At 50.4% G+C, this 9,803-nt stretch overlaps 1 protein-coding gene across 1 annotated transcript; it reads left to right on the top strand.

The window, feature by feature from the left end:
- The first annotated feature begins 5,695 nt into the window (after positions 1–5,695).
- Positions 5,696–6,520, top strand: LOC119398674 (uncharacterized). Its single transcript, XM_037665506.1, has one exon. The coding sequence runs from the start codon at positions 5,696–5,698 to the stop codon at positions 6,518–6,520; it is 825 nt and encodes a 274-aa protein (XP_037521434.1).
- Positions 6,521–9,803: the final 3,283 nt, after the last annotated feature.

The raw sequence follows: 9,803 nt of genomic DNA, 5'->3' as shown, positions 1-9,803 counted from the left end.
CAAAAGAATAAAATAGTATAGTTCTAGATCAGCGCTCTCTATGCGTGTTTCTGTGTGTTCCGCTTTTTTTTTTACTTTGTTTAACATTTCTTAATAGCCTAAAGCTGAATCTGATCATCTGAGGAGAAGTGAAAATGAAGTTGTATTTCCTTTGTAAATAGTACCATAGTTGATATTGCTGTGAACGATGGCGGAGTATCCTTAATAATCCCCGAACTCAAACTAAGGTTATGTGACTTTCGGTACGCCGACTGCACACATACCTTCACTTATGTATCGCGCGATTTATGATGGTCTTAGATTTCTTAGCTTTGTCTTTAAATGCGAAACATTTCTTAGCGAAACTCAGGCACTTTTGTCATTTCTATCTACGTATCTATCTATCTATAGCCGCCTACGTCTGGGCGCTCTCCCGGTCGTCTCCATAATTTGTAATATACCAAAACTGCCACAGCAGGGGATCAGTGTATGACGAACACGATGCACCGGTCATGGCACGAGTAACGCAAAATACCTGCCACGTACGTCATGAAACGCTTTCTGTCAGTCACGTCTGGCACATACCCGTAAAACATAGGTAATGTTATGCGGGTATGCGCCACAGGTGATACAAAGTTTCAACCAAAACAGTAAACGCGAACACACACATTGACACGCAAGGAAAGTGGTAATAATAATAATTGTTAGGGTTTAATGTCCGAAAACCACACTATGATATGAGAGACGCCGTAGCGATGGGCTCCGGAAATTTTCACCATTCGGGTATTATTCAACGTGTACCGAGATCGCACAGAACACGGGCATCTAGCATTTCGCCTCTTTCGAAATGCGACCGCCGCAGCCGGGATCGAACCGGCGACCTTCGGGTAAGCAGCCAAGCACCTTAACCACTACACCACCGCGGCGGACGCAAGGAAACTGAGGAAATTGAAGACAGAACACGCCTGGAAGACGCTCAACCACCATCCACTCGCCCACGTTCTCCGCAACGTGGACCACGTGGATTACGCAAAAACCGGCGTCAATGCTTCCTACAATAAATCTGCTGAGAGAACCAGGTCTTGTCATTACCGGTGACTTCAACATTCATTTATCAAGATCCAATACCGCTTGGTCCCTATATTGCGTCAAAGACGGATTGCATGTGGAGAGGGCATCAAAAGACCTGGCTGCCACGTCCACGACAGGATGCATCATAGATCATCTTATCGTAAGAGGCATCCACGATTTCTGCCAGGTGCACTATACCTCGCACCTCACTACGCTTAGACTCCCCATAGGCACGATCACGAACGGATCCGATTAACAAGTCCGGTCCAGCTGCTGGTGCTCACTGATCTCGGTGATGATCACCTTGTTCAAGAACTGTCAAGAACCCCTTCTACACATGCACACGGGTTCGTGAAACGTACGTGCGCTCTCCGTCATAACGGACAAGTATAAGCATAACAACTGTAAGTGGGACAGTAACATACGTGCAGTGCACTAAGGTGTGTATATGGGCCGGTTGGTACATGTTCAACAATACGAGAAACAGCGCGAAACACGGGACAGTGAAAGAGACTGACCAGCGCTTGGTCCGTCTGTTTCACTGTCCCATGCTTCGCGCTGCTTCTCGTATCGTTGAACGTGCAGTGCGCCTGCGCGTGCCACTCGGTTGTGTATATATCTACGGAAACTTTCCTGAATGAAGCTTAGTTGCGAGTAACGCCTGTCCTGTGCATCTGTGTTCCTTTGTCCTGTTCGAATTCGCGCTATCCAGTATTGAAGAATATAAGCACTACATATCAGCTTACCGCGCCTGGTGTTGGTAACACCCATGCTGTTGTCATCGTTACGCCACTCTAAACAACTGGTTATATAGTAGATATGCTATTCTTGAACATAGGAGTATGCGAATACCACTTCAAAATTTCTCTAACATCATTCCGTACCGCTTCCCTCAATGTGAAAAATTACGCACAGTCACCATACCACGCATGCTTCGCATAACATCAACTCCCACGGTACGTGGGATCTGCTAAATTTTAACACGAAAGTGTTTTATGCCGGGGTCCACCAAGGCGTCAGCGACGTATTTCCGTCACGGAAATGAAGTCGAAAAAATTTACACGACGAGATGGCAAAGAAAAAGAAGGTCCGTCAACGGGCATCGAACCCACGACCGATCGGTCAGCAACGACCTGCAGATGCCGGGCACGCTATCCAATGCGCCACGGTCACAGACTGTAGAGGCTTTGCAAACGCGCCTTTTATATCTACGACTCTCCCGGTCGGCGGGGTGGTGTTGCCCTCTGGGAGCGGTAAAGTAATTCGTCATTACTGTGGCCTCCGCGATTAGCGCCTGCAACGCGCTTCACGTCCGGCCCATTCGGCGCGTTTTCATTGCCAGATCAATTTTGTCAATGCCTTAACCACACAGTGACCTTAACATACCGCGAGGTGGCGATCTTTTCCCAAGCGTCGTAAAAGTGTCGCCTCGCTCGTAGCATTACGCTAATCCAAACTAAGAATAGCTCTGCGACGCGCGCCTGCCTCACCTGGCTGTAACACCGCGTTCCCCGCTCACGCGCTCGCCCCGAGAAATACCGCGGCCGGACTACCGGGGAGGCACGACGCGCTTTGCGTTTCCCTGTAGTCCGGCCGTGGTGTTCAATCACATTTTAACATACCGCGGGATGGCGACGAAGTTCTGCGTGTAATATGCGGCGCTCTCCTTTCTGGCTATCACACCTCGTTCTCTGATTACGCTTTCACCGTTAACTACTACAGCTACCACAAGGGTTTGTTTAATCATTCAACATGGATGTTAGTCGTCAGGATAGAGATGTACCACCAATCATCAAAGTGGGTGCATCAACGTTAAACGGTTCTACAGCTGCCAGACATCAATATACATTGTACAAACTCTCTTATATCAATGTACAGTAAACCTTCACACACTTCAGTAAGGGCACGCTTTACGTTCGTGTTATTGCGATTCCTATGACGGAGGGATCAACCATCTTTTTTTCCATCAATCCAGCTGATAAGGATGCCGGTCGCGCGATGTATCGTCTAACCTCACCAAATCTCTAAGACACTGCAGACGGTCAATTTTCTAGTTTCATGAGGCATCTAAGGCTTTCGCCTAAGCAAAATTGGGGCAGTTACGCGCTAGTGGTGCCAAGGCTGTGCAAACAACGAGGCTCGTGGCCTTCCCTTTAACCTAGCCCTCAATTCACTTTCCCCACCATTGCTTTACTATGCTGTACATAGCTATACTGCGCTTGTTTTCTATTTCTTTTTCTCTCTGTCTCTTTCTTTTTCTCTTTATCTCATTATCGCGCCCATGACAACGCAATCATGCTGTTCCCATAAAACGGTGTGGTGCTTTCGTGGCTGGATACACCTATTCGCACTAGATACTTACCAGTGCATATTGAACACGGCATACCGTATGATATGATCATGCTCAAGGGCCTCCAATGCATATGGAGTGCGTATTTGTCAGTGAGAGACGCTGACGTAAAGGCGAGGTCATCAAGACAGATCTTTACTGAAAATTTCCGTTATGAACTTCACGTTTTTAGAGCTCAACTAGAACTGCGTGTCTAGCTTAGTCAATTGGATGAATCGTTTAACTGAAGCAATTTCAATGTTCAATGCAAACCAAACTTGGCTGATGCGTTTTACTTCCATTTATTCATGATGATTTAAAGGTGAACATTTGACAGCGTTCTGTCTGGTTGGGAAGAAATTATCATTGAAAAAGTTACACCAACGAACGAATTATAAAAGTAAAAACTTCTTTTACTTTAAAAAACCCGACGTGTCGGGTCCAACTCGGACCCTTTCTCAGGGGTGACTGTGGGGCGCCAGAGAGCAACAGAGATTAAAAAGGAAAGAAAGAGCCTTCCTCTCTTTAGGTCGGGGGGTCACGCCTAGTTTGAATGAAGTGCCGAAGTCCATTGAAATTAACACTCGGCAGCGCACCTGCAGACCGGTTCACGTTGCCGGGTGTCGCCTGAATGTGCCAGTGGAATCCTGGCACATTCAGGCGACACCCGGTAACGTGAACCGGTCTGCAGGTGCGCTACCGAGTGTGTATTTCAATGGACGACGGCACGTCATTCAAACCAAGCGTTACCCCCCGACCTAAAGAGAGCAAGGCTCTTTCCTTCCTTTTTAAACTCTGTTGCTCTCTGGCGCCCCACAGTCACCCCTGAGAAAGGGTCCGAGTTGGACCCGTAACGTCGGGTTTTTTAATGTAAAAGTAGTTTTTACTTTTATAATTCGTTGGTTGGTGGAACTTTTTCAGTAATATTCATGATGATGTATTGCTTAGACTAATACCGCCCAAAAAAACCTAGATAGCCCAGTGGTTACGACGCTAGCCCTCGGCCTGTGGTTACCTGGGTTCGAATCCCGCCTTGTCAAGACATTTTATTTTGTTTTATTCATTTGTTCTCCTTTTGTTGTCAAGATCTCTTCTCCTGCTATTTTTATTCAAGTAGCGTGTTGCTAGGCGACGCATCGTGACATCATCATTCGGCGAGGTATAGCTGCGAATACCTAACAGTTCGACCTCCGGCTTAAACAGCTTCTCTGTTCAAAAAGTATGCGAAGCTTGCTTGAGTGGCGCAATGCTGGAACCAACAGTGCATCTGGCCAGCATTACTTGTTTCTCCTAATTTTCTCTTTCTTTCTTCCTCTCTTTCTCTTTGCTTTTCCTATGTATTTTGTCTATATTTCTTTCTTCTCTCTTACTCTTGCAATATTTTCTTCATTTCTTTTCTTTCTCGCTCTCCGTAATTCTCCTTTCCAGTTTCCTTCTCTGTCTTTTATCTCTCCCTAATTCTTTCTTTTTTCTTGTTTCACTCATTTTTTCTATTCCTGCCATGCTCTCTGTTTTTCATATATCCTCATTTGTCTGTATCTTTCTATCTCTTCCTCTCTCTGCCACTTTGTTTCTCTGTCTTCGCATCTCTTTTCTATTTCTTCCCTTTCTTCCTCTCTCTCTCTCTGTACTCGCTGTCTGGTCCATCCTAGATATTGCATCCTTTGTCGCACAAATCCGCGCAGCGGGAGAGTGCGCGTCAGGGCGTACGTGTTGCGGGAGCGAAGAAGTTAAGAGCACGAAGAGACCGCGCGCCAGGCGAGTTATTGCGTTGCACGCGCAAAGCCGTTCATGATAATGATACTTTCTTGTCGAGGCGAACCCAGGATTTCCCAAGCTAACACAGCTCTGTTGTAAAAATGCTCGCCGATTCACTGTACTTTGCACGAGAGCGCTAACCTGACCCCAGCAAACATTCACACTGGGATATTCAATAAGTATGTGCAGTGTAGATAACTCGTGAATTATTAGGGTCACCCCTCCATCCACAAACGAACGTTTATTGATCCAGTATACGCAAGCGCTCAAGGCACTTATACACTGAATACGTATTCTAGCGGCCATCGTCGTCTTCATCGGCTGACTATTAATTATGGCGCGCACAGGCGCATGTGCATGCGCACGCTCCTCCTTCCTCGTGCTGCGGGTTGCGAGGAAAAGAAAACGAAAATAAAGAATAGTCTACCTCTGCTCCTGCCATCGGTCTGAACGGTTCCATGGTTTTACGCTCGCCGCCACACGCATTGTTACAGTGGACCTAACCTCAGTCCCTATAACATGGTGACCTGGACGTGATCGCAAGGCGAGCACTACATCATGGACGCGACCACAAGCGACAGACCGACGATCGGCGCAGGGGGCATCGCCACGGTGCAGATTCACCTGCCGTCGTTTTGGCCCCAGAATCCTGCAGCCTGGTTCACGCACGTGGAGGCCATCTTTGCCCTTCGGCGCATTACCTCGCAACAAGCGAAGTATTACAACGCTGTCTCCGCGCTCTCAACGGAAGTGGTTGCGGAGTTTCACGACCTTGTGTGCACGCCCCATGAAACCACACCTTACGGCCACTTTAAAATGACGGTGCTGCAACGCAAGTCTGTGTCTGTGCGCAGGCGTCTCCAGCAGCTTCTCAACGAAGAGGAGCTCGGCGATCGGCGACCGTCAGAACTGCTACGTCGCAAGCAGCAGCTTCTCAGTGACTGTAAGTTGGATGTAAACAGGCCGCTGCTGCGAGAACTGTTTTTCCAGCGCCTGCCACAGAATGTAGCCCTTGCCTTGGCTACCGCACCTGATGACCTGCCCAACGACAAGCTGGCGGAGCAGGCCGATCGCGTCGCTGACTATGCAGTAGGAGGTACTGTGGCTACGGCATCTAACGTTCCGTTGTCGCACCTCGAGGACCGGCAGTCTCGCCTGGAGCAACTGATCGACGACCTCGCCGAGACTGTTAATGCCCTACGGCCACCGTCTCACCCTCGTCGACGAGACCGCGATTACCGTCCCAGATTGTCTCCGTGGTCTAGCTCCCGTTCCGGTCCACGCCGACGCGTCTACTGCTGGTGTCACAGCAACTTCGGTACCAGCGCGCGTCAGTGTCGTCCTCCTTGCAGCTGGCAGGGAAACGTACCGCAGAGCAACTGATGGCGGCCAGTGACTCTTGCCATACGACAAGCTGCCTGTTCTACGTCACTGACAGGATTGCCGGACATAGATTTCTCGTGGACACAGGTGCAGAGGTCAGTGTCGTTCCTGCCACACGACTCGACCGGCAGCGCTCTCCGCAGACTGCTCCCCTTCAAGCAGCCAACAACTATGCCATCAATACATATGGTCAGCGCTCTCTCACTATCGATTAGGGTCTCCGACGCACCTTCCGATGGGTATTCGTTGTTGCAGATGTACGCATGGCCATATTGGGTGCTGATTTTCTGACCCACTTCACCCTCAGCGTTGACCTCCGGGCACGTCGAATCGTCGACACAACGACCAGGATGTCCATACAAGGCATCCTCGCACCTCCAACATATACTACTGGAACGGCGCCACAGATACCGGCATCTATGTTCGCCTCAATTCTAGCAGACTTTCCAGCCATCACGAAGCCTTCCAAACTTGAGCTGCCTGTACGTCACAACGCCACGCATCATGTTGTCACTACTGGCCCTCCAGTATTTTGCCGACCCAGACGCCTCGCTGGGGACCGCCGTGCCATCGCGAAAAGAGAATTCGACCACATGCTGCAACAGGGCATCATCCGCCCTTCGTCGAGCAGTTGGTCGTCACCTCTCCACATGGTCCCAAAGCGTGATCCAGGGGAGTGGCGCCCCTGTGGTCACAAACGTGCCCTCAACGCGCGCACCATACCTCATCGCTATCCCCTCCCTCACATTCACGACTTCTCTGCCAACCTCGCGGGAGCGGTGATATTCAGCAAAATAGACTTGGTAAAACCCTACCACCAGATTCCGGTCGAGCCAGCGGACATACCGAAGACTGCAAATGTGACACCATTCGGACTTTTCGAGTATGTTGGCATGCCGTTCGGATTGCGAAACGCTGCTCAGACGTTCCAGAGGTTTAAAACGAAGTAACTCGTGGACTTCCCTTCGTATTTGCATATCTCGACGACGTCCTGGTGGCCAGTGTTTCCCCCGAACAGCATTGCAACGGTTTGCGTCTGCTATTTTCTCGACTCCAGGAACATGGCCACCTCATCATCCCCGAAAAGTGTGTCTTTGGTGTCGACGATATTGAGTTCCTCGGACACCAAGTGACAAAAGAGGGAATCAGGCCGTTGGACAAGAAAGTTCAAGCCTTGCGCGACTTGCTTCATCCAACATCACTCCGAAAGCTCCGCGAGTTCCTTGGGTTGCTCAACTTCCACCGCCGTTTTCTTCCCAACATTGCCCGCATTATCATACCGCTCAGGGATCTCCTCAAGACCACGAAAGCTCCGTCCTCCCCTCTGACTTGGACGTCTAACGCCGAAGCTTCCTTCTATGCTGCCAAGAACGCATTGGCGGACGCTACACTGCTGGTACATCCTCTGCACGTTGCACCAATGCGTCTTATCACCGATGCTTCTAGTGCGGCTGTCGGCGCGGTTTTACAGCAGTGGCAGCGCAACTCATGGTATCCACTCGGGTTTTTCTTTCAGAAACTGAAACCGGCAGAAACGCGTTACAGCACGTTTGGTCGTGACCTACTGGCCGTATATCTGGGCATTCGACATTTCCGACATCTGTTGGAAGGCTCAACCTTTCACGTCCTTAGGAACCACAAGCCTTTGACATTCGCCTTTCGCGGTAACCCCGATACTTATACCGCACGATAAATACGGCACGTCAACTTTATTTCCGAATTCACTGTGGACGTCCGGTACATTGAAGGCCCAGTCAACGCGGCTGCAGATGCCCTCTCCCGTATCGACGCGATATCGGCACCCACACTTGACTTCGAAGAAATCGCCACGGCGCTACTTACAGACGTCGAACTTCGAGACATCCGCTCCTCCACCACATCACTGGTGATGTCCGACGTTCCCCTCCCATTTTCTTTCGGCACCATCACTTGCGACGTGTCACGGGGTCGAACACGTCCGTTTGTCTCACTCCGACTCCGCCGTCACATATTCAACAAGCTTCACGGCACAAATCATCCAGGAGTTCGTGCTACGCAGCGTCTCATTACCACCCGCTTTGTGTGACCGAGTGTGAACTACGACGTGCGCCTTTGGGCGCGTGAATGCCTGCACTGTCAACGCTCCAAAACGACACGACACACGAAAACGCCAATTCACTCATTTCACCCACACGATGCTCGGTTTGATCACGTCCACATCGACATCGTTGGACCACTTCCGCCATCCAGAGGTGCTCGCTACACCTCACCTGTGTGGACCGCTATACCCGTTGGCCTGAAGAGTTTCCTCTCACCGACATAACAGCACTTACCGTGGCTTCAGCGTTCGTCAGTCCCGGGATCTCTCGTTTCGGATGTCCCAGCGTTGTGACCACCGATCGCGGCCGACAGTTCGAATGCGATCTCTTCCGCGAACTCACAAGCCTGCTTGGCGTTCGTCATATCCATACGACCGCCTACCACCCATCAGCAAATGGAATGGCTGAACGCCTTCATTGTCAACTTAAAGCCGCCTTGATGGCTCGCCAGGATCGTTCGTCTTGGGCTGAAGATCTTCCTCTCGTCCTGCTTGGCATCCACTCGTCTTTCAAGGAAGACCTCGGCTGCACAACGGCGGAGTTGGTCTACGGTACAACGTTGCGCATGCCTGGTGAATTTTTCGCGTCAGCTGGTGCCACCACGCCCGATCCAGACAGTTACGCTCAAAGGCTTCGCTTCCTATTTTCACGCCTGCGTGCTTGCCCTAGTCGGGATGCATCATCGACTGACGTTTTTGTTAGCAAGGACATGGCTACAGCGAGCCACATTTTCGTCCGGCGTGAAGGATTTCGACCATCCCTTACGCCTCCCTACGACGGCCCGTTCAAGGTGCTCATCCGGACAGAAAAAACTGTTACCATCGAGCTCAACGGGCGGGAAGAAGTCGTCGCTCTGGACAGAGTCAAACCCGCCTACTTAGCAACCGCCCCGCCATTATGCGCTTTCGACCACTAAGCCGCCCCTGCAACCAAGGATTCGTCCGGCCCTATGACATCAAAGACATTCTCTTTGACGCCTGCGCTCCACCCCCTTTCTCTTAAAGGGAGGGGAAGCCCTCTAGCAACCATCGTCGTCTTCATCGGCTGACTATTAATTATGGCGCGCACAGGCGCATGTGCATGCGCACGCTCCACGTGCTGCGGGCTGCGCGGAAACGAAAACGAAAATAAAGAATAGTCTTCTGCTCCTGCCATCTGTCTGAACGGTTCCATGGTTTTACGCTCGCTGCCACACGCACTGTTAT

Source organism: Rhipicephalus sanguineus, chromosome 7, assembly GCF_013339695.2.
Source record: "Rhipicephalus sanguineus isolate Rsan-2018 chromosome 7, BIME_Rsan_1.4, whole genome shotgun sequence".
NCBI lineage: Eukaryota > Metazoa > Arthropoda > Arachnida > Ixodida > Ixodidae > Rhipicephalus > Rhipicephalus sanguineus.
This window is presented reverse-complemented; position numbering and strand designations above follow the sequence as displayed.